At 40.1% G+C, this 26,626-nt stretch overlaps 1 protein-coding gene across 1 annotated transcript; it reads left to right on the top strand.

Moving 5' to 3' along the window:
* The first annotated feature begins 10,960 nt into the window (after positions 1-10,960).
* LOC111224963 (diphosphoinositol polyphosphate phosphohydrolase 3-beta-like) lies at positions 10,961-23,238 on the top strand. Its single transcript, XM_022749678.1, has 5 exons — positions 10,961-11,390; positions 18,490-18,600; positions 20,226-20,270; positions 20,585-20,672; positions 21,418-23,238. The coding sequence occupies exons 1-5, from the start codon at positions 11,295-11,297 to the stop codon at positions 21,639-21,641; spliced, it is 564 nt and encodes a 187-aa protein (XP_022605399.1). The 5' UTR covers positions 10,961-11,294; the 3' UTR covers positions 21,642-23,238.
* Positions 23,239-26,626: the final 3,388 nt, after the last annotated feature.

The raw sequence follows: 26,626 nt of genomic DNA, 5'->3' as shown, positions 1-26,626 counted from the left end.
TGGATTTAAGCAGCCACCCAGTCACGTATTATAAACAGCTTGGAGACCCCTGCAGTGTTATCACTCTGTCCTCATGTGGTAGTGTTAGTTTTTAACTTGTATCACTTTACGGTTGAATGACAGCAGGTTCTGTAAAAGTTATTGTACTTTACCTTATTTTTAAAAACACTCTTCCCTCATTCCTCGCACTTTTTCGCTCCGTCATGCCAAAACAAACACTCAGAAATCAGCCTGGACTCGTTTATGTGCCTCTTCCCCTCATGTCTTCTCCTCTCGCCTCCCTCCGTTCATCTCCTGATGGTTGCTAGGATGGTGCACGCTTGATAGGCACTTAACAAAATCAGTGTGTGGTTTTGGCTAAGGAATCTACCAGCGGGGCTTGTGTGTGTGTTTTGGAAGTTTTTTATGAAGTGAACATCCCTCTGTTCCCTCAAAGATCTCAACGGGAGATATGTGTTTCATTAATGATTCAAACAAACAGCCGCCTGTGGACGGTGTTGAGGTTAATGAGACAAATAAATCAAATCTGACATCCCACCTCTTTGTTTTGTTTGGATCGGTGATCAGATACTGGGAATAATTATGTCAGGGCGTTGATCTCGTTAGAGAAGACACCCCCACACACTAGTCACTCAGATCACAACAACACACACACACACACACACACACACACACACACACACACACACCCACACACACACACACACACACACACACACACACACCCCCACACACACACACACACACCCCCACACACACACACACACACACACCCCCACACTCACACACACACACACACACACGCACACACACACACACTATAGGCCTACATACAGTCACCAGGGGCTCGGTGTTGCCCTACAGTGTTAAAGGTAAATAATTAACTCCTCGTCTCCATTCATTGAATTTTTGTATGGGGCCAGAGCAGGTATAAGCCACCACCTAGACTTCAAAATAAACCCACTACTTTCCGCTGACAAACGACACGTTACTGTATCAGGGGGAGCGTAAGTCATGCTGCTGCTGACAATGCCGATCAATAACCTGTCAAACAGTGTGCTGATAGGGAGCTTTTAGCTCCCAGGGTTCAATATGTCTTGTCTGTTTGACCACGTTGTGCTTGAGTGGGTTTCCATGGAGAGATGAGAACAACACAGACAAGAGACTGGCAGGTTATTAGCACGCCAGGTACCAGTATCCAACGTTTATAACACATTTCAACTGACACTAAATTAGATAATTGTTTGGATGTTTCAAAGTTTCAAAAAAATGTGTGGAGACAGCAACTTAGAGGATTGCATGTTATCAAGTATTCGTCATGCTGATGTGTGGCTGAGGGACCTTCGACTTCCTTGTAGCAATTTGAAAAGAGAATTTCCCTCTAGGAAATAATAAATGGTAAATTTGTGAAATGCAAAATTAGAATTTCATATTTGGCATTTTGTCTGGTAGCAATATTAATTAGAGCGGCAACTAACTCTTAGTCTTGTTGCTTAAAAAGTGGCTTAAATAATTAATTGTTGATCAAAATAGTTGCTTATTTTTCTGTCTAATTGTTTCAGCTTAACCAGTATCACTGGTGTGACAAAAAAGGCAGGAGCGCTTCAGATTTCATGCTGTGAACACAGCACTGAGAGGAAACCCAACCCAGAATTCACATAGACATCTGACACCGATAAGGTGGGATGGGTCAAAGGTAACAAAGCAGGCATAAAGAGGAGTAAACGTAGTGTAGGAGGTTCTGTAACCTCTTTGTGCTTACATAACATGATTCAGCTCATTGTTGAACATCAGTTAAAATTACAGAGAGTCCAATATGTAAAGGTTAAACCGCTACCTTTTAAAACAGAGAATGCTTTCATTTAATTTCATCTAGTTTGGGAAAAAAAACCAAAAAAAACATTCTTCACCAACACCACACTTTCCCTCTCACAGTCAAATCAGCCGCCGTAAAGAGAAACAAAAATTGCTGCTGGCAGAGATGTAAGCTTAAGTGGATTTGGCCTGTGTTGCCCTGTGAGGTGGTGAGTAATAGATTTTCACATGCAAACCTAAACCCTCTTTCCTTGGCACAGTGTCACACCGTCTGGCGGAGATGCTGCGATAACCGCAGAACCAGCGCTGGTTATCATCAGGTCATGATGATGATGATGATGATTACACCTTGAACATCTCGATGAACACAAGTAAATCTCCAGCTTTAGTGTGATTACACTGGCAAATACAACACGTAGTTAAAACAGTACCTGACCTAATTCACAGCAGTTGTCATTTAGCAGCAAACAACCACAAGAGGAATGGACCATTTGATTTGGGACTTTTTGTTTTTTTTTCACAGTGATGTCATTTGAACTCCTGCCATACAGTAATTTTAATTCCCCACCCTCCCACCCCCCTCCCTCTCTCCCTCCCTCCCTCCTTCCCTGCCTCCCTCTCTCACCCCTCTGTCTGTCTGTATTCAGGTCACTTTTGCTTGCATAACAGCTCATTCATAAAACAGCACCACACCTCAGGGAAGGGATGAGGGAAAAGGCTGTAGACAGCTGCTGAGACATATAGAACGCGTCTACACAGGGAGGATTTTTGCTGCAGTGTGAATAGTTGTGTGAGGTCACTTCAAGTCATGGTGCAATGTACTTACTGTAACTGTCAGATGAAAAACCCCCTTGCATCTCTAGTCAAGTTAGAAGAAATTTTGCAAGTGTTTTTTTTTTTTTTTTTGCAGAATCTGTTCTTCCATTGGAGCTGCATAAATACAGTATTTATGGAAGTTCTGCATGTCCAGGAACATATTATTTTCACACATATTTTGACTCAATAATGATCTTAATTTAGGTTGCATGTGTTCTGTTGCTGCTTTTCTACAAGGACATCAGTTAAAGATAAGTCAAGGTGATTTAAAATAAATAGTATTGCCAATTAATATGATAATAATGATTCCAAAATCTATCTTGCTGTACTGTGGGTAAATAAAAATGTAATGGCTAGTATTGTATTTACAGAGTTCAGGTGCAGGGTTTCCCACTGTGTTTTATAGCAGAGGTTACCTGAAATGAAAGACACCTCTGGGTCCTCTGTTTGCAGTATTGTGTGTTCTGCCAGGTGTGGTTGTTTTGCCCACATTCAGTAAAGGTAGGAAATAAAGTAGACGTTTGAAGTACACAGATTCAAAGAGTAATTTCCATGTAGTTCATCCAATATCACTGACTTCATTTCCCTGTCCTCTCACACTTCAGTATGAGGGCAAAACAACACAAGCCCTGTCAGTTCACATATTGTTGAACATCATAATGGCTGATTGTTTCCTGGCCCGTGGTGACTCGTCATAGGTTTTTCCTGGCTTTGCTTCTGTGCCAACAGAACTGATGATGGGCTCTTAAGCAGAACATTTTCTGTTTATGCAATTTTTCTGTTTTTTAACGCCTTCTTGTCACGTTCATGTACATGAAACAATGTTTTTGTACAGTTGGCCCCTTTCTGAAGTTCTTCAGTATGCAAGTTTTTTTCTTGTTCTGAGTTTTTAAACCTCATGCACCTGAGCTATATTTTTGGACATCAAAAAAAGCAAACAGTCGACATCCTCACCTACACGGATGAAAGTTAAAAATCAGATTATGAAATTAAAAAGTTGTGTACCTGGGTTTTTTTTTTGCATTCTGATAATCCTTAAAGCTGTAAAGCTTCACAAAAGCTCGTCAGTCAATAAACTTCATGGTGTTTGCTCCCTCTGTAAAAAAAAACCCCAAGGTCAGCCTATTCAGTATCTCAGAGCACTGCAGTCTAAATAAGTGTGTAATGAGCAGCTTTGCATTTTGATTGTCCTTGAAGACTTTTAAAAAAGTGCATTTAGTCCACTTTGCTCAAGCAGTAGCCGACTTAAACTTGAGCAAGGCACATACTCGTCAAATGTAAGGATATGCGTTTGATTTAATCCTCCTTCCTAGGCCTTCACCTACCTGTTTGGCTGAATGACATCTTTTTCAGCCTGTGTGTGTCATCATCACTGTGGGGTTTTTGTTTCAGACTACTTTCCCACATTCTGGCGAATCATACTGTCACTGTCTGGCTTTGTTTATGCCCCTTAAAGCCTAATCTTCACATGATTACAGAGTGTCTGTGTTTTCGTTCTACGTAAAGGAGACAGAGGCATCATTGTGAGAGAAAACTTTTGCCCGCAGGTAGCCTCAACAGTCTCAACAGCAGTAGTTAATGGTGGCATTACATAGCTAAGTCTTTATTATTCATGAGGCTGTACAGTTTCAATCTGAATTTTTACAGCATCGAAAAATAAGTCACATTTATATTCTTATTATATATTTTTATATATATTTTCTTTATTATATTTCTTCTTATCATACAAATCACCTAAGCTATGACCCCACCCTGCCTCTCCCTGCCTTGCTCATTGCGCCGGGTAATGCAACCCTAAGTGATGTTTACCCGTGTTGAGTCTATTTTATGATCAACCATCGTAATGACAGGCTTTAATATGCACCAACAAGCACCCATTGTGTCCTTCAGCCCTCACAACCAAGTTATTGTCATTCTTGCATCTGCAGCCTTAACCTGTATTTATTCTGTTGTATAAACTGTCAAGAGAGATGTTGATGTGAGTTGTTTTCCACTGTGATCTCATGGGGCACAGACTGGAAAAAGGCTTGTGCCTTTTAGACCTTTGTGCAATTGCAACTGCACTGAGTGCTGACTTTATACTGTAGCTGCTTTGTTACATTAAAGTGCATTAACTGCACTAATCAATCAGTCTGACTTTGTGTAACATGAAAGGTGTTGCTTGTCGTGACAAACCCATGGAGCATTATATCTAACTCATATACAGACAAATCCCAGACAGCAAAATGAAACTTCTGACCCATCATATGCCTGGGTCCTCAGCCCGAGTCTGGCCCATATACTGTTCCAGCTGTTATTCTCTGGTATTGGCCGACAGCCGGAAGATTTTCTGTGTGTGCACCAGATGTGGAAATAGCGTCTGACAATCATGCTGTATATGGGCCAGTTTTGGGCCATGGAACCAGGTGTATACTGGGCCAGTAGAAAAAAAACATGTGGCCTATTTAGTTAGTGATGAGCTGGTGAACATAGTGGAACATTTAGCAGCTTTTGGTGGAGACCAGAAAGAATGCATGTTTGACTAAAAACACAACTCCAAACTGCTAATGTTGCACTGTGTCTGCTGGATGTATAAATCTATTTGCTATGTTTGCCATAGAAACTTTATTAGGTGGTGATTATAATTATATAAATATAAGGTTAAAGACTTGAAAGTATGATTTCAAAAGATGTTATACCACCATTCTTCAATGTAAGCATGCTGTCTTTGCTGCACTTTTCTGTGATTACCAACAGGACTGACACAAAACTGAAACTAAGGATAATTTCCATGAACAGTTAATTTGATAAATAAACATGGTTAATACATAGGAAGGTTACAGAAATATGGCTTAATGTTAATACTTAACAGAAAGTCTGAGGAAACCTGAGGTTATAAGTTTATCCACCACATAATTAGCTAATGTTAAGCTAACATTGATTTACCATTAGTTAGTTATCATGTACTGTGGTTTTGATCCTGGATCAGGGCCATCAGTTAGCTAGTAAGTTAACTATAATTGATAGTGCCCAGACTTTTCAGCTAATAACATAAAGTTTAAAATATTTAACTAAAAAATCGAGGTTTTAATTAAGCTAGCACTATTAGGTCAAAGCAGTAAGGCTGAGGTCTCTTAAGTTCTCTGTTGCTGCCTTGATGGAGAAACACTTTATAGAGGGCATAGATCAATTTGCGGAGACGTCACTGGCCCTATGTTCAACAGTGACAGCAGCTCACATCCATCTTAGCAGCCTTGGCCGGCTGTCAGGGACTCACTTCATCACTGGATGAGCTCCATCCCATGAAGGCATCCACCCCACCTGCAAATAATTGTCCTATGTTGGTTTATAATAGTGAATATGTAAGGGAAGGCTGAGTGTGCTGAAGCTTAATTTTACACTTTAGTGTCTAATAATGGAGACCTTACTAGATACAGTAACAGATGGTCCAATCTAAAATTAGCCTGATAGCTCCTGCATGATTACCCATGAACCAAATTTAGAAGGGGATAACTGACGCCTCATTGTCGTTATCTTGATCAGATCATTTACATCTTTAGTGTCAGAAGGCATTTCAGTTTTTTGTGGTTCTAATTTTCCCAGTCTGGCAAGTAGCCATTCCCTCACATGCCTGACGTCTGAAAGCTCGGCACTGAGGTCAAAGAGGAGACTTATGGACGAGCTAATCAGCTCAGGATTTTATACGCGTAATCGGAGTTTGCACTGTGATCCACTCACAGGCAAATGAAGAGACAGATTAGGCTCCATGTGTAAGTGTGAGAGTATGGATGTCTGTATGTGTGTGTGTGTGTGTGTGTGTGTGTGTGTGTGTGTGTGTGTGTGTAAATACACAACTACACTAGATCTCTGTATATATAGCCTGCTGTGTTGAATAAGCGTGGCATATGTATTTTGTGAGTGTTTCCGTGTGTTACGCGTAGTTTGAGCTCACTGTGATGTCAGAAAGCAGATGTCCTCTGACCCTCCTGATGAAGTGAGGACAGCAATGGGCAGACTTTGAGTTCTGGCTTCTTCGTCCCTCCATCTGTCTCGATGTGATCCAGGAGAAACTGGATCCCTCTATTCCCCTCACACCCTGGCTAAAAGGGGACCTCTAAATTGCCTTCCTTCCCTATGCAGGAAGATGATGATAAACCACTTGAAGTAGCTCAATGACAGTAAGATTTATTTTCCTCTGAGGTGACTGATCCCATTAAGATGATAACATGGCTGAGCATCTGTTGTTATATTTAGGAGCAAGACTGAGTTCAGCAGGTTATTTTCTACTTTTAGTCAATTATAGCTTGCTTATTATATATGAGATGCAAACAACACCACAATTCTATAAATACATGAATTTTATAAACATGTCTACCTAACCCTGATAGCACTGACACAAACTGCAGTCCTTTAAAATTGTACTAATCCTGTATTATCTTCTGAAATGTTCAGACTCACTTATATAATCTGATTTTTTCAATCACTTTTGGACTTAGCTCACCTCTTAATCCATCAACGATACAGTTACCTGAGCTATATATAGCAATCCATGTGTTCATTTAAACTTTTGCTATTATCTAGATTATCCATTTTCTTTGTGTGTATCTTCATTACAAACTCAATGAGTAATTTTTTTTTATGTATTTTTATGTTTTTACATGTGCTGCAATTATCTTTCCAGTAATCAGATCAGTGTAATGCCAATGTAAGCCTGCTAAAACAAGATGATGATGCTTTATGACTTCTAGTAACATGGTGACCTGAATGCGGGCCTATCAGATTTCTGTCAGATGACCGCTGTGATAAAAAAGATAACATGACTTGTGCATGTAGTGTTTTTTGTTTTTTTTTGTTCATCAACAGTGAGGAATCAGAATTATCTGCAAAGCCATTATCAGGATATGTGTGCAAACATGGTGCAATATGGGTGAAAGAGGGTTATTTGACACTACAAGTGAGGTCATCCGTTACTTCTGCAATCTGCGTGAATGAAAGATTTCACTGCAACAAGAGTGGTCAGCCACAATGCTAGCAGCTATTTGAAGCTGTACAACAGTGCTTTGAGCTAAATGGAACTGGCATGCTAACATACTGATTATACCAGTATGATACCAGTTGTTTACCATGTTAACCATCTTAGTTTAACATGTTATCATGCTCACATTTGCTAATGAAATAACCTGATGATAGCACTGGATTAAAAGTTTAGGTATCACCAAAGTTATGACAGTTCATATGTAGACTAAGTTTAATGGTAGCCCACCCAATAGTTGTTGTGACATTTCAACCAAAACCGCAAATGTCAACCTGCTGTTGGCACTAGAGAAAAGGTCAGGGGATCATTAAAGTCAGAGGATTTGTTTGCTGAATAGATAAAACAGGTGGCACAGTGGTGCAGTGGTTAGCACTGTCGCCTCACAGGCCCCTGGCCTGGGGCCTTTCTGTGTGGGGTTTGCATGTTCTCCCTGTGCCTGCGTGGGTTCTGTCCAGGTACTCCGGCTTCCTCCCACAGTCTGAAGAATTTTAAAGTGCCCATAAGTGTGAATGTGTGTGTAAGTGTGAATGTGTGCGCAAGTGGTTGTGTGTCTCCACATGTCAGCCCTGTGTCCCTGGGCGACATGTCTAGGGTGTACCCCGCCCTCGCCCAATGTCAGCTGGGATTGGCTTCAGCCCTCCCCCAACCCTAAAAGGATAAACGGTATAGATAATGGATGGATGGATAAATAAAACGAAAAATTTCATGGCAATCCATTGAAACGTTGTTGAAATATTTCAGTCTGGACCAAAGTGGTGGAAAGACAACAATAACAGACTAACATTGCCATCCATGCCGCTGATTTAATAAAAATAATTTATTTATTTATTAAATTAAAAATACACAGCATTTTATTTTATACATCCATTATATACCTTTTAAACGCATGCACAGAGAGCCATCTTACAACAACTGTGAGTCAAAGGGAGCCATGACATACACATTTTGCCAGTATATTGTCCACTACAGGCTGAAAGAAAGCAGTCAGATAAGATAAAAGAATCACCTGCAACAACACTTGATTGTCTTCGCAAACAAGTGGATTGTGTCACTCTTTGACCCACTTTGATCAATCCTATTCTTTGATTCATCCCTTTCTCATGGAGGTCACTTTTGATGTTATCAGGGAAATTACAACATGTGGATCCTCCTCAGCCTGCAGGTTAAAGGTTTACTGAGGCTGAAGGAGGATGTTAAAGCACTTGGTTATAGAGTTCCTCCAAGACAAAATGAGTGTGTCATTACATGCACTCTACTATCTCATCATTAAACTGTAATTTGTCATTATCTGTCATTGTCATTATCAACCGTCATTATCTACCCTATCCCACGCCTTGTAGGAATTACATAATTGAAACAGTGACAACATTCAATCATTTAATCAGTTGATAAATTACAGCTGCTTACAATCCAATTGGACTTTCTGAAACCCCACCTGTTAAGTAGTTGCAAAGGTAAGGGAAGACATCATTCATTCACCTTACATTTTATGAGTTTAACATGAATACAGCCACAACTTGGGAGCGCCATCAGATATGGTTTGAGACAGATTTTACACTAATGTGTTTAGTCAAGAGGAGCAGTCAGGAGTGGTGCTTATTCACAGAGACTGCCCCCCCTCTAACAGGCTCACAGAGACTTTTGACCTGGAGTTAAAACACACACAATTTCATAAACCTCAAACATTTTAGTCAAAATACATTTGAAAATGTGATTTAAATGACTCTGTAAATACAGCTGCCCTATTTTTTTGTTTTGTTTTACACTGGTTGGGTGTGACACACTCAGAAAATTACCTCAGATATGATGTAAATTCAGTGAAAGATGGGAGTCTCTGATTGATTTCCCAACACACTGGATTTGATGTAACTCTCCCATTAACTACTGGACATGTACGTGATCTTCTGCTTTTTCAAACCACTTGACTCTTTGAACTCACAGAAAAACAAAATGTGACAGGTACATCTTCAGCAAATACAATAACACAGATGTGTGGGTTAGGTGTGTTTATATTACAGGTGGAACTTGAAACATGGAACTCCCATGAGAAAACTCCCATAAAAGAGCAATAAAATAATATCACGGGCTGACTATTGTTTCATGACAAATACACAAGATTATAACAGGGTTGGTTTCATTTGTTGGCTTTGATTGGCATTAATACTGAGCTGAGCCTAAGGCTTAATAATTCAAGGAAAGGTGGGGCTCCAGGCCTGGGGGGTTATGATTAACGATTAATGATTGTTCTTAACATATTTTGTGGAGTTTGGGGCTTTGATTTCAGAATTGGTGCTTTTCCTACCCCACTGAGACAGAGCGAAGCAGCGAGGACTGACCCTACAATCCTCCATTTCTGGGCCTTTTTCACACCTGACATTTTGAGTTGTCATAGTAAGAAAAGCACAGGTGCTGCTGATAACATTAACAATAGCTCTGGTATATTCATGTTCCTCTTTAAACCAGGACCCTGAAACGAAAGCAATAACCAATAACCACCACTGATTTTTTAATATATACACCAGTTCCTACTGTGACATGTCAAAATTTCTGCTGGGGAAAATCCCCAAACACAGGGATGATATGTGCTGAATCTGAATGTTAACATCTACATTCACCCTCAAATGCACATGACTGATTTGTGATTTTTACAGGGTCTATCATTCAAAAATTCAGTTTGATTTTCACACAACTTTTTATTTATTTTTTAAAATGTAATGTTCTCCTTTGTTCATGTGTCCTGATTTTTGTTGCCATTAAGTCACAGTGAGGATATTTAGGCTATAAAATAGAATGAGTGATAGTTTTTTATCTAACTACATTTCTTCTTCAGATGTAAAGCTGTCTCCATTGCACAAATATTGTCAGATGCCCCTCTAACATCATGGCTGTAGCCACTGAAGACATTGAGTTTCTTGACATCTGCATTTTTTTTGTGTTTGGTAGATGTATAAAATGTACTGAAAATGTAATTGGGCATTTAACTGAGTAAGTAAAAGCTCTTCCCCCTTAGCACACCATAGTCCTAAATGATAGATCACTGATTAGCTCTCTTCCCCGTCAGACATCAGACACTCTTCACAAATACAAGTCTACTTGGCAAATGGTTCCATGTCCTGCTGCTGCTGCACCAGTTTGGTGGAAATCAGCACAAATTACGCATTTGTTTATCCTTTACCACTGTTTTGACCAGAATTGTGGCCCCACCCACTGAGACCAGTCCAACCAATGAGCTCTTCTCTGCTTAGGAGGAGTGATCTGGATATCTAAAACTCCGGTCTGCCTGTTCATTGTACTGAGTCAGCGGCCATGCGCAAATGGATCCAGAGGAGGGCTGTGCTGTGTAGGCTGTAGTCTACATAAGATCTCCGCCTGCGGGACTTCTGCACTCACACCTTCCAGACGCACTGATCTTAATGAGGAAAACATAAATCCAGGGGAGTCTTGACGGGTACCTTGGGATCATTTCTCTAGCAAAGCCCCCTCCCCCTCTTCCCTTCTCTCATGACTGACCATCTCGGACCACGGATGCAGAGAGCAGCAACAATGCGGCGGCTCCGCTCTTAACTCGTTGGACCCCCCGCCACCCACTCCCCCCTTTCTCGCTCTTGTTTTTGCCGGTTCTAGCTGAAGGAGGCTGAATTAATTCAGGATGAAGCTCAAACCGAACCAGACCAGGACATACGATGGCGAGGGCTTCAAGAAACGAGCAGCGTGTCTGTGCTTCAAGAATGAACGTGAAGAAGAGGTAAGAGACCCCGCAGTGTAACACTGTATAAATGGACCTTTTGAACAACATACAGCGGTTGTATATGACTTTGTGGCCTAGTCATCCCCCTATCTGCACCTAGTCATTCAGACAGCACAGGGGAGGCGGGAGGGGGGCTGAATAAAATTGTCAATAATTTTCAATAATAGATATGGGTTTTGATTTATTACGTCTCTTTCTATGTATAACTACATTTACACAGTTTTTATGTTTCTCTCAAGGCCAGTGTTTTGGTTTGTGTTTCTGTGCTACTGGTGCTGCTGCTGATGCGCCTTGGGCTATCCAGTTTAGGCTAGTTCGAGGAGCACGTAGAGAAAAGAGAAAAATGAGTGTTGTCAAGTTAACTTCACTTAGCAACATAACGAGTAACGCTAATGGTTTTCAAAATAAACCCCTCTGACTAAGAATCCCATAGAAACAGTGCTTTGACTTAACACGAACCTCTTATTTTGAAGATATATTCGCAGTACTTCCTTTTAACATCTACCTAGCTTGAAGTAGCAAACAGAGGGGGCGAGGCGCTCTGTTGCACGTTTCCTTTAATAGCGGGTCCAACATCGGCTTGTGTTGAGCGAGGAGACGAGAATATAGGCTACAAGTCTGTTATTAAATATATCTGTCAAATGTCGAGTCACTTCATCACATTTAATAAGCACGGCAGCGTAAGCATCCATGACCAGGCAGTTGCCATTCATGATAATGCTGCATCCCGCCGGCCTTGAGCGGGCAGCTGCGTAGCAATTATGTGGATGAGGATTTAAAGGGGCCTTCACCACGTAAATAATGAATATGGGGTGACAGACTTTTAATGCAATTATGTCTTTTCCCGGTGATATACAACACAGTAGACCCACTTTAAAGGGGATTTACGTAGTCTTCAGCAGTAGTTTCCACCCCAGACGTTATTAAAAATACATTAGCTGTGATATTCCCAAGATATTAACCCATTAAAAGAGTTAACACATATTTAGCACTTTTAGATATTGTTGGCTGTTTTTTGTGTTTTTTTTTTCTACAAAATGTGTTATGGGGTTTTTTTTTGTTTGTTTGTTTTTTTACATTTCCGTGTAATATTTAATATGCAACATCCAAAAACAAAAAGCCAACAAAAAACCCAGTGGACCATATCTAATACAGATGACATAAAATGGTACACAACTGTATAAACTGAACAAAAAAATATATGAATTTTAAAAAAGGGTAGTCTAAGGGATGCCGGAAACATTAACAACCTCAAGTTGTAGCCTTCGGGGCCACAGTCTAGACAGAGCCCATGTTTTACTAAGTACTTTGAGTTATGTTTTTGGTTACTCACAACTTATTCTTGCATACATATACAGTATGTTTGCTTGGTAAGTTACTAGTTCCCTTGTGGGACCATATATGTGGGGTCATATCGAACTTATTCTGACATATTTTTGCATGTCTAAATTTAGCCTCCTCTTTCAGCGTGGCATAAACAAACTGTTACACAATATAGAGTAAAAACAGTCCAGTCTGGTGTCACTAGACACAAGCATATCCGCTCACTTACATGTGTGCAGATGTTATGTCATCATCATGCCTGAGTTTTAGGTGTAGGATCACAACAGAGATTTTTATAAAACTAGTGATATAAGATGAGAGATTTTTGTCTTCATTTTATATTTGTTGTTCTAAAAACGTGTTGTTTTTGCACTCTTTCCTAATTATTATCAGAACTTGTTTGTACACTTGTATGCTTTTCTTAAAACTTGTAATTACAGGAAAGAACAGTCAGAGAATATTGTGACAACAGAAGTGTGTAGGTGTGACCATCACCCTCAGGATTGTCAGGCTCTGACAAACATGTCTGCTCATGTAATCACAGAGATGACACTGCTTGAAGTAAGAGAACCAGTCTGGTGCTCTGATTGCGATCTTGGGCGATAACAATATCCATTTTCTGCTTAAAGAAGCTTGAGGTATTGGGATTTGTGGCATCAATACTTTCCTTACACACACGCCTACACACACACAATCGGTTCCTAGACACAGGAGAACCAACTGTGGTGAAATAAGAGCCACACATGCTGCTAGAGTGTTTTGTTTTGTAGAGGAAGGAAGAAAGCTGAGCCCTCAGGGCGAGGTACTCTGACAGCAATTAAAGTCCTAACAAGGGAAAGCGGGAACCTGACAGTGCAGAGGGATAGCAGTGATAGCTGAGTTGGGCCACCTGAGTTTAACACCACGTGAGCTGCTTGGGGCCAAGAGAGTTGGCACTTTAATTATTTTACATCAGAATAGTGCAATGATAGGTTGCATAAACCCATAATTAAATAAGTAGACGTAATGTGTTTTTTTTTTTTTGTTTTTTTTTTTTTTTTGAGCGATTAATTGAATGAAGACTACTCATTCATACATTTAATGCATATTGAAACAAACAAACTATTGTACATGTATTACAACTTTATGTTTAAACATCTTAATATTATTGGATATTGTGAAGCGCACAGTGAAAGCCACAAATTTGTGGTTGCGCAGCCGATGAACAGCTTTTGGGAAACGATTTCATTAACTTTCATTCATTTTTCAGAAGTAATAAAATTACAGTCAAAAGTACAGTTCCAGTACGACTTTAAAGCTGCTATAATCAATATTTTCACATTAGCAATAGTACTAAATATAATTGTGTAAAGTGAAAAGAATCAATCACCCACAGAGAATTATCATTCAGGTCTGCAGTTCCTGTCTATACAGATTTTTTTGTTTTACTTCCTGTCACCTCTTTGTTTTGGTTTGTCTGTCTTCCACCATAAGGCAGACAAAGTTAGCAATTAGCTGCTGAACATATTCTAGCATCTAGCACCTAAAAAGCCAGATATTTCCCTCAGGTGTGGGTGTAGAACAAAAACAGAGGACTTACATTTGACAGGGGGCCAAGAAGATGACTCCAAATGAATGATGATGTTGCTTTGAATCTGTTGGACGGATAAATAAGCATCTGTTTGCCAACAAGTTTACTATATAAAATTCATAAAACCAACAAATCATTTATTGCTCTTTTAATTTAACTGTCGAAATCCTAATTTCTGAATCCAAACTTTAAATTTAAAATCCTTTTTGTTTGTTCCGTGATTGAGAAGCAACCTGATGTGTGACATACTCTGTTGGTTGGGCTTTTATCAAACTTTATTGCAACGCGTTTCGTGCATTAGTTAGAATGAGAGAGATGATTTGCTATCTCTGATCGAGACAACAGTTGTAGCAATAACCTCCATGTGCATCAGATTATGACCAAGAGGCTTGATCACTGCAGCAGATTGTAAATAGTGTCATACTGGAAATGGTACAGTGGTTATCGGTGAGTGGATGCTTCACCATAAAAGGCGCTCAGTCTCTCTCTCCCTTTGCCTCCTGCTGTTCGTCTCTCACTTTCCCTCTTTATGACTCCACTTATTTGTTGATACCTGTATAATGCAGCGACTGTGTTACTGTCGTAGCGCTATTGATTCTGCCCCAGCACTTGTGTACTTGAGTGTCTTAAGACTTGCCATCACTCTCTGCTCCCAGGACCCGGCTTGGCCTGGCATTTGGAGCCTTCTTTATTTGACAGCTACAGGCGTTCCTCCTTGGGGAGGAGGAGGTGTTTATGTCCTCCAGAATATTCCTGCCTGCTGTCCCCGTATGAAGGCATGCCACAGGACTTACCGTCAGAGCCAGTGTTTTACTACCAGTGGCAGTTCTGATATGTCAAACTGAGTTAAAAATGAGTGATCTTTCTTTTCTAAATCCCTTGCAAGAAGCTTGTTTGTATTGTTCGATGGATTTCTGGGTAACAGGGGTCAGCTGACGCCAGATGTGTCTGACATTTGAACATAGCCTTTTTCATTACACAGAGGAGATTTACTGTATGTTGCACTAGAATTTGCCCACCTCTCTTTCCACAGTGGGGGCCCCTGTGAAGTGGTGTGAGTTGACAGTAAAATGTAACCGGGAAACACTACAGTATTTCCTCTGGGGTTTTCTCCTTCACCCTGCCCCTCTGTCCAAATATAAGTGGGGTTTCTGTGCTCAGGGCTCAGCTGTCTTCTGACCGCTGACCTCTCATGACGGTGTGAGTTATTTTGTTTTGGTTTTTTCATCACGCTTTCAAACGTAGCCTGTGGGGTTAAGAGCGGGGTATAGATCATGATGCGTCAGAGATTACCAACCAAGGTAGTTCTACAGTTGTAGGGTTGTAGAGTAGATCCACAAATTTAACAAAATAAAGATTACGATTTGTTTTTAGAACTTTAAATACTTTATTTTTATATAATTATTCAGTGAATGGGCTGGGTTTCTAAAACTTGTCCAAGTGACTTTGTGCTGAGAGAGATGAATTGAAGCAGACGGGCTTGATTTTGTTGTGTCCATTAGCGAGGCTCAAAGGCAGCACCAAACCCCTGCTGCTCCCTCTTATAAAACTAATAAGCTGCATTCATCTCAGCAGCACATGTGAAGATACAAATCCTTAATTATATGCCGTTTGTAATATGTCGATTCAGTGCTCTACATTCCTTAATTCATTAAAACGCAACTAAATGTAGCCTGCACTGTCTTCCGAGGATGGACATCAACCAGAAGATAAAAATGGAACAGGCAGAGCAGAGATCTACTTTGTCCTCGCTGCCCTGGAAGCTCTGCGGCTTTTGTTTTGTATACAACCCACAGTGTTGGCTTTTGGACACGTTGACACCAGCAATCTCCCTGTAAGCCTTGTTGGCTGCAGCTCAGCACGCAGACACACACACACACACACACGGTCAGACAGTGAGGGCTAGGTGTAAGAGCGCTCTGAAATCTCTAACACATCCAAAACACAAAGAATGAATGAATCTTTCATTACATCATACCACTTAAATGGCCCATCCTTCATGGAAGTACTTAGACAATAAAAGCATATATGAAAACAGATGTTCAAATAAGCCCTTGCTTCACACGCATTCCTAGACAACAAAATCATAAAGGGCTTCTTAAGATAATTGTTTTTATTAAATACCCCTTACTCAGTTTGTGACAAAAGGACTAAAGTTCACAATCAACTTGTTTTTAGCGCTAGGCCATCCTGTTCCTCTAAGACTTGGCTGAAGCATGTTAGGAGGTTCAACTTTGCACATTTCCTCCAGTTTGCACTCTGCTGAGAAGACGTCATGTTCTGCACCAGCTCTGCTCGTACAGTTACTGTAAGCGCGCCCTCTTTTAACGCACACCACTTACTGTAAACTGTATAAGACCCACACCTGTTGTATGGGATGAACACCTCCCCGTGTGTTTTTTTTTCTTCAACCTTTTCATCTGCAGAATATGTTTACTGAGCATGCACACACTTAATCCACAGCTTCATACTTGACATTCGTGCCGTGAAGTTACACGCACGCAGCCCCGTCCACGTCCTTCCCCCTCATCCTAACCTACATCGTCTGGGAATAAGCAGGTGGCTGAGTTGGGTGAGCGCGGCACGTGAGAAAGGCAGCAGCCGACGAGCGCTCACTCTCAAGGCCCCAGGCATGTGCCGTCCAATCGGTTTGGCCCTTGGCCCTCGGGCCTTAGAGAAACCTCAGAAGGCCTCTGCAGCCACAATCCCATTAGAGAACACAAGGGAAGATATACAAAAGCTGAGTTAGGATTAAGTGACAGGCTGACTCCTCTGGCAGATTACTGGATATGGTGATAGGATGGGTGGCAGAGGTGGATGTCACCATATGTTGCGCAAGCTGCTAAACATATGTTTCTCTCTTTAATGCATATATATTTACATTTAATGCTTGTGTAGAATGATTTCTGAATTGGCAAGGATGCATGAGAGGTGGTAATATGATCATAAGCAAAAAGATGACAAGTTTGAGTGTCCTTGAATGAGACTCTGCTGCCTCTAGGGTGCCTTTAACTTGCCCCCATCTCATGTAACAGATTCATTTGTATGCTTGCATCAGATTGAAATCCAAAAAAACCACCTAGTATGGCAAATGAAATGCAGTAAGATATAGTAAATGCAGTCGAATCACAAGTAAATGAACCACCAGAGCCTGTAATTGAATCCAGTTTTTTCTTGTATTGGCTGCTGATATCACTACGACCTGTGTTCCTTCACAGGCTGTGTTTAAATGATGACTTAATTGCTCCATGCAAATGCAATAATGTTTACAGCAGGTGTGCTCGTGTCTGTTGTGGTTGCTATATGGATACTGGCTGAAACCGCAGACACAGGCACATCTGATCCGTGCGTATCGGTGTCCACTGCAACTGTAGTGTAATTCAAACCAGGGCGCTCAGGGGAGCGCTGATAGAATTCGAGTGGCTCATGCTGGGTTTACATGCATTGTTCGCCGGGGTCATGTTGTGTCGGAAACGCTTCGATACTGACCTTGATTGAGCTTTATCACGGAGGCTAGTGAAATAAACATAATATATATATACTTAATAAAAACATATAATAAATATTGTGCACAAGAATATGGGAATAAGATTAAGTTTTGTTCCAGTTAGTTAACATCAGCTCAAATGCCAAACTGCTTATAAAAGGTTTGTGTGTGATATTTGAATATATAATAAGAATCAACAGTTTAAGTTGACATGGAATAACCCCGATAGCACATTCTCATACTTCCATGTACTTATGTCACTCAGAGGACTGTTTCAGAGGACTGTTTATTTGTGAGATTGAAATGTTTAATGGACGCTGTGGTAGATTTAGGATCCTGTAAGCAACAACTGAGAATAAATAGCTGAGGCACCACTAGTCATCACTCATCTGTCCTTGAGACCTGAGTCAAAGGGTAATGGCTTATGTCAAAGTGCTCGGTTTCAGTGTGACACTCTAAGTCAAGGCCACCGAAAAGAGGGGTGAAGTCACTGAGGCAAATCTCAATCAACAATTGGGTGCCAGAAAAATGTTCCCTCCGCAACTAAACCAAGTAAGGAGAAAATGGTTCTCCTGTTCCTTCAGGTTGTGACTTCATTGCCCCTCCACCCCCCGATATGACGAGTGTCTGTGTCTCCAAGAGGCAAACAAAGTCACAGTGAAAGAAAAAAGTCTGAGACGCTCTGTATTCCCTAAAGTTTGGGTTTTCTCCGACAGGTTCTGCTGGTCAGCAGCAGTCGGCACCCGGACCAGTGGATCGTCCCCGGAGGAGGGATGGAGCCCGAGGAGGAGCCGTGTGGTGCGGCGGTGCGAGAGGTGTTTGAGGAGGTGAATAAAGCTGTGGAATTTTTTGTTGTTTTGTTTTAACTTCATATTAACCAAGTCTCGACCCCCAAGTTGAGGTCATTTTGTGCGATCACAAGGCAAAGCACATACCTACATCCAAAGACCACCTGTCCATTATAGAACAAGGATCTAAAACCGCATGTAAAAAAACTGATCTTTGGAAGTTGGTTACAGGTTGTTGTAAAAGTCCTCTGTCCTGCAAATGTCTGTGTTCGAACTGCAAGAATTACCACATCATTCTTGCGACAAGGGCCAAAACTATCCTGAGAGAAACCATAAAAGGATTGTCTCTATATCTGCGTCAATAAAGGAAAAAGTAAAGAAGGAATATAATACGGCTGTAATGTTATATTAAAAAAAAAAAAGTCAAAACATAATATACACGCAACATTTTTACAGAGTGACTTGGCAGTTTTGGGGTGAAAGTCTGTTCAGAGGTCATTTGAGACAACACATGGCTGCTGGGAACATTACACCTGCCATGTTTTGGATAGGGACAGCTCTTTGTAGTCATTATTGTCATTAGAAATCTTGCAAAACAGCTCAAGTACACATCTGTGCATCCTCGGAGTTACCCGTGACTCTCCCACGTCCTTGCCAGCGTTCATTTCCAGTAAAAGAAACGCTCTGAAATGACCAGAATTGGAGTTGCTGTAGTTGGCAGCAGCATGCATGCTAAGGGTGAGATTGTTGAAGGGCCACGGTGTCAGTAGCTGGGTGACTGAGGAGCCCGCTGGTATTCCAGAGGTCCCGCCGGTTGAGAACGCTGTGTTCTCAGTCACGTCAGTGGTCTAAACTTGGCTTCTCGCTGGATTCCTGTGCATTCACAGACCCGGCAGCCCAGCCCACTGGACACATCAGTGGGACAGAGTGACACTTGTGAAGTATGCTGAGAAGGAGAAGGGACAGATGTCATATGTCTTGACAGTAATTTGAATCCTGTGAAGTGCAGCTGAATTAATAAAACAACTGTTAGGTGTTATGAAAGGGACATAATTACATTTCCGTAATAAAACTCTTTCCGGATTCATGCCAGGTTTTTTCCAGGCGACGGGGCAGTACAAATGATTCATAATGATGACTATTATTATATAATGTCTTCCTGAAGACTTATCTATCGTCAAACCAGTCCAAAACACAACACGGTTACATATAGACATCATTATATCTTTTAAGACGAATAATGATTGTAGCTTCTACAAAACCTGAAGAAGCTGTGTTACCACAGAAGACAAAAATAACCCCCCCCCCCCCCCCCAAAAAAAAACATCTCAGTCTTGGCTCATGGGTGTATTGTGCAGTTTAGTCCTGAATGTTTTCATGCTAGGGTAATTGTCAAGCATTTCTATATCAAAACAAAGCATGGGAGGTTGCAGTTGAGTTCAGTACATAGAGGTGGACCCGAAGTTCTTTAAAACACTGAGATCTAATACACAACACCCATTGTTGTGACACAGAATATGGTCTGTGGTTTAACCACTGCCTTTCTCTTGTTTTCAGCCTCTATTCATGTGTCTGATTTGTGTTGTACAAAAATGTCCTCTACTGTCTGTCTGTTATGTAGAGTTGAACCAGTAAGTAATGATTTCGCTTCTTTTCCTCCTCAGGCTGGTGTGAAGGGCAAGCTAGGACGCCTGCTCGGTGTATTTGAGGTAAGCCTTTCACATACGTATATTGAAGTGTACAGATTACCATATAAAATGTCCACCTTCAAATTGAAATTCCCAGTATGTGTCAGGATGCCTGGCTAATAAACTTCACTGTGGTTCTAGTATGAATTTTGCATTTAATAGTCTGCTGCGTTGACAGTAAAGTTGTAGCTCGGTGCTTATCGACACTCGTGGAAATCTAATAATAAATAATTTGTGTAATCATTTATACAAGGACATAAATTAAGTAAAACTGAAAAAAAAAAATTGCTATTATCGTCAAATAATCAGTTTCCTTTTCCTTCTGATCCCTAAAGCAAAACCAAGATCGAAAGCACCGGACGTACGTGTATGTGTTGACTGTGACAGAAACTCTGGAGGCCTGGGAAGACTCGGTCAACATAGGTACAGTTTCCCTTCAGCTTCTAATCTCTGTTTGCAGATGCAGTGTGTATGTATGTGTGTGTGTGTGAGAGTGTGTGTGTGTGCTGAGGGCTGTCATACCTTTTTACAAAATACTATGTCTTTTTATTAATGTGAATGCCACTGTACTGCGTGGAGACTCTATGGGCAGTGGGATATGCAGTGACAGCAGGTGCCTGTAAATCTAGGGCACTGATCTTGGCTGCAGTGGTTCTGTGGCTGCAGTACATTATTGCTGTCAGTAGTGTAAATCAGTGTAAACCAGAGCCTGCTGCATCTGCTGCTCTCTTGTTTTGAAAGAGTTCATAGCACATGTGCTGAATATTTTTGTGTATGCATGGCTTCACATTTGTAGGTACGTCATATTTTCATATGCATAAGCATCCGATAATGTGTGTGGTTCTCAAGATGCAATATCGACCTTCACTTTTCAAAATATTCCAGTCCTGCTTCACATCATACTTCCAAATTTCAGTTAATCCAATGAACTGTTTCTTCCTTATAGCTGAGAGAGAGTAACATTAAAGCTGTGACTGTGAAGCTTATGATTTCCTTGATGTTTGCTGCATAGATACCAGAAGAAATAGCTTTGATACAGTTTAAAAACAACCAGTGGAAAAGGAAAAAAAAAGCATCTAGTGTGTTTGATGCAGGCTGTATTACATAAGTATAATGTAATATGAAAGCTTGCTTTGACTCATGCATCGATCTCTGTCTCCCTCTGCAGGCCGTAAGCGGGAGTGGTTCACGGTGGACGAGGCCATCAAAGTGCTGCAGAGCCACAAACCCGTCCACGCCGAGTACCTGCGGAGGCTCCAGCTCAGCTGCTCCCCGACCAACGGTAACTCCATCCTCCCGAGCCCGCCACCAAACGACAACTACCCCCATTACAGCGCCACCGCCACCACCACGCCCTCGACGGGGAGCGTGTTGGGCTCCTCCTGCAGATAGGACTGCACCTAAACCCTCTGTCCTGTCCAGCTTGGACAGTTCACTGAAAGTCTGTACAGTCTTGCATGAATCTAATGACTTCTTTTTTTTTTTTTTTTTTTTTTTTTTTAGGGTTACGGCTCTCTTGTATGTATAATTTCTAGTCTTAGCTGCAGGACAGACCAAAGCCATTGCCAGGACTGTGTTAAAGACTCACGTGACTGAGCAGGACAAGCTGGTAAAGCTCATATCTCTGAGAGAAAAAGACAAACTGTGGATATGGCTAACTCAAGAACACCTTTCATTTGCTGGCAAACACCGGACTGATGAGCTGAAGTTTGGGAAGAGGAAGCTGCAGACTCTGCTGGTGAAGGAATGCCTTACAGAAACTTTGTATGAATGTTGTATTTGGGTTGTTTTACTTCACTAACGGTCATTTTTTTTTTATTTTCTTTTTAGCAGAATGGATATGCTTTCTAGTTAATAAAAGGGTAATTGACCCCAAAGCACGTCCATGTGGGGAATGTTTCTAGACTGAATAATGTCTTCATCATCAACCTATGATGATAACAACCAAATATTATATATATTACATGGATCTAACTTTTTTTTAAAAAAAAAAGACACCTGAGCATTGATGTTTCAAGAGTCTCCTCTTTTGCATTTCAATGTGAAGTGGGATTTTTTCTTTACATTAATCATTAGTTAACTAAAATGATAAATCCTTCCCCACATTGCTTTTTCAAAACTACAGATGTTGGTGTTGAAAATAAAAGTAACTAACGTGAAAGTTTGTATTAACAAATACAAAAAACAAGAGAACAAAATGAAGTGAAAGTTGCCCTGATAAAAGCCGTCAGTGAGTTGCTACCTCAGTAAGCCGAAAACTGGATCCGAGTCATGACGCTGGTCGATATCCTTTGACACAACACTGCTGTGTTTATAGTTAAACTTCAGCCAATGCCTCCGAATTACAAGTCAGCTGACCTTGACTGATCCAACAGACTGGCCTGTTTTAAAGCCACATACCTTTCACCACGGCTTGGTGTTTCCCATGTTGTCAAAGTGAAAGTATTTAATGATGCAAAGGTATTATGTGCTGCCTTGAATCATGGTTGGGGGGTCGAACGACTTTATTTCAACATAATATAAAAAAAACACTTTACCTTGAATGAAAATAATGGTGATTCACTGTTGTCACAGTTTATAGTGTATCATGGTGCTGCAAGGCAATTTAGTTAAAGCGACCACCAAATTGATTTCCATGTACAGTACGATTGTGTTTGTTTACCTTCTACAAGTAACTAAGATTACTTATTTCTAGGGCTGCAACTAATGATTATATTCATGATTGATTAATCTGCCAATAATTGTTTTGATTAATCTAATTTATTGATGACCGGAATAAGTGACCTGTAGTGAAAAATACCCATCTCAGTTTCTGTCAGTCGACTGATTGTTTTCAGCTCCGCTTGGATCTCGTAAAGGTCTGAAGAGTTTGCTTCTCATATCATAAACTCTGCCAGGAAAACAGGTTTTAGTGGTGCAAAAAATAAAAAGAAATGCAGCTTTAATTCTCGTCATAATTTACCCCCCCCACCTTGTTTCCTGTCTGCCTCTTATTGTTTTATATTGTCAATTAAAGGCAAAAAATCCCCTCCTCAAAAATATTCTAATTTAAAAAAAAAACACACAACTGAATTATCAACATAAAGTCAATAAATCCAAAGAAAAAAGACTCTTTATCACTATTTTTTGCTTATTCATCCACCCACTCACTCCTGTGTCGACAGCTGAATGACGACTATAGTAACCATACAGAGATTTGTAAATAGCTTTGAAGAGAAACATTGAAAACGTGTTTTTAACCTGAATGAACCTGTAAAAAAAACTCTCTTAATATTTTATATATTTTTTAACAATGTACAAATGGCAGAAAAAGACGTGTAGAAAAACCTCACTGAGTATGTACAGTACAGGATGTTTGTATCAACTACAATGTGCCACAGGTTTAGGATATGAAGGTTGGTTGGTTTGTGTTTGAGTGGAATTAATTCATTTTAAAACGTGATTTGGTGAATTCCACATGGTTGTCCGTAATGAATCGAGAGTTCAGTTTCAGAATGAGATGTTCAAAGACAGCACAAAATTTGGTTGACAAAAAAAATTACATACTGGATCCTCAAAATATTGAGGTGTTGCATAAAGAACTTTAATGCATTTCTTTTTTAAAACAAAATATATATATGATCATGCCAATTAACTTGTGTTTGTTATAGACAAGCAAGCACACAAGTCTGAGTATTAATGAGTACAGATAAAATTAAGAAATCTGTGTTTTTTTAAATAAAGATACTTAACATTTTTTGGGGAAAAATCTGCCGTTTTAGAAAATAAAGGCAGGATGGTAATGATCAGAGCAATGTTTTGGAGGTTTGGTAAGATAATGAAAAATACACTTTCACAGACAAATGTTTATTCAAACTGTTTCATTGGAGTAGAAACGTACCTCCTCTTTTAGATTTTTCCCATTCAGCACAGACTTGTGTCATGTTTCAAAACCACGATGGGTCACTGCTCCATCATGACGTCTTGTAGCTGCACAGTATCATAAACTCTGATATATCAGTTCAGCTATCATCAGCTTTCAACCGTGTCTGACGGATAAAATAAGAACTCCAACCACCTTAAACCTCTGTGTGTGTGTGTCTGTGTGTGTGTCTGTGTGTGTGTGTGTGTGTGTGTGTCTGTGTTTGTGTGTGTGTGTGTATTGTGGATTGATGAACATGAAGCATGATGTGCCAAATTAAAAAATTGTCGGTCTTCAGATGGGGAAAAAAGAATTTGATGTCAACATTATACAGACCTGTAGGTCGGCACGTTTATGAAATAAACATTGCTTGATAAAGTTCATTGATGTTATCTCAGAATGTAATCATTAATCATGTGAAAAGGTGTGTCTTTATAGAGATTGACTGCATCTTCCATTACTGAAATTTTAACTAGGCACTTATTCTTTACCCCATACTGTTTTAACACCCACTTGTCATGTAACTGAGCATATAAGACCATTTCGGACTATTATCTAAATCAACAAAAATGTAACTTAAACCCATTCATCTTGATGTTTTTCACCTTAACGCCACTTGGTGCTCCATGAAACACTTTTTTTTTTCTCCACTTGTTGAAATGCTGTTTCATATTTAGGTCTATGTTGATCTGTGACTGTGTACTGGGTAAAATATGACACTAAGGAAAAGAATCCCACAATAAAAAAAAAAAATAAAAAAAAGTGTGCTTAAATACAGAAATGTAAGACAGCCAGGGCACGAGTGTCCACTAAATGACTGTTGTTTTGTGGATTTGGACACCTTGAATGTTTGCTGAACACATTGTAATGTCATACGGATGTGTGTGTGGCACAAAGCAAACTGTCACCATTTGTTCATGAATATTATGCACAGAAAAGTTTAATGTGAAAGTGATTTAAAGAGCTGGACTGGAAAGATTGTTTTTTGAGAAAAGATTGCATTAAAGGGGAAAAATCTTATTGCAACAGTTGGTTAATGTTCATTCATTTCATCATGATTCATAATGTATGAGCCATATAGCTCTTAATTAATAATGATTCAGTGGCTTTATTTTGGGAAGCAGCAATAGGCTACGACAGGAAAGGATAATGAGAGGTCCAGCGGATGATGACCCATTAGAAAACCTTTGAAGGTTTAGTGTATTAATAGATTTGGAGTTATGACCAGATTAACCTGCTATTATACGGCCCCACTGTAAAAATGTGGGCCATTTCCCACCCCCACCCTCCATTCTCAGCAGGGATTAACCTCTGTAATGTTATACATTTATTAGCTGACGTTTTTGGGTTAGACACTTTGCACAGTATCAAATGACGGGGGCCATAAAACTACATTTTGACTCTGGGACCAGATTCAAGACCAGTCTAACCCTGAAGCCCCTTATATTTTCACAAATCCAGGTTTGTTTGGAAGTACCTGAATATATTGTAATATCTTAACAATAGAAGATAACGACAAAGAAGTTGGTCTTTGTTCTCATCTGGGAATCAAACAGGCTGGGCAGCCGCCTGTAGCGCAGTGTCAACAGCAACAAAGAGCCATTGTGGAGGCTTATTGCCAAATAAAAACAGACTCCATCATAAATGTCTGATAGTGATTAGAGGTAAAATTCATGGCTATAAAAGTTGCTCAAATTACACTTCACAACTTGTATAAAGTTCCTCTCCCTGGAAATTCACTGGCGTTGCAATTGGCAGCAGTTTCTCCTCACAACTCAAGCCAAGAGAGCGGTGCTGTGGTCCAGTGTGGGAAACTGATCAAACAGAGAACGATCAACTCTCAAAGATCTCTTTTGCATACTCATCACTATGTGGGGTCACCGAAGTAATTGATACATAAGTCATTATCAGTAGATAATATTTGGTATGTTTATGAAAAAAATAATAATAAGGGGTTGGAAAAGTGTTCAGACAGATCTTATACTTAAGTAAATGTAGTAATACAACAGTTTAATAATACTCCAATACAGGTCAATATTGTGCTTCCACAATTTTAGTTAAGTAAAAGTACAAAAGTTAACAACAAATTGTACTGTAAATGTAGACCTAGTAAATGTGTAAACATGTTGTTCTACCTGATCAATGTGGAGCTAATTTTAAAGCAATAATTTAATATTTTGACTCTTACATCTGTCCATTTAATATAGTAAGGCTGGAGCTAGCAGCTGCTTAGCATAGGTTAGCAGAAAGGTCTGGAAGAAAGGGGGGAAACAGATAGCTTGGTCCTGTCAAACGGTAACAAGAGGCACTTCCAAAGTTTAGTAATTAACAGGTAAAATCTTGTTTGTTTAATTGTTTCATCCACTGAAAAAAACAAGGTGTGTAAAAACTGCTATTTTATAGTTAAAGCTATAGTTACACTACAGTTGTTAGTGGAGTTTGTACACTAGTCCCCCCTTAAAATGCAGTGTCGTAA

The sequence above is a fragment of the Seriola dumerili genome, unplaced genomic scaffold (assembly GCF_002260705.1).
Source record: "Seriola dumerili isolate Sdu_G_001 unplaced genomic scaffold, Sdu_1.0 BDQW01000138.1, whole genome shotgun sequence".
NCBI lineage: Eukaryota > Metazoa > Chordata > Actinopteri > Carangiformes > Carangidae > Seriola > Seriola dumerili.
Note: the sequence above shows the minus strand (reverse complement) of the source record. Positions and strands in the feature narration are given on the sequence as shown.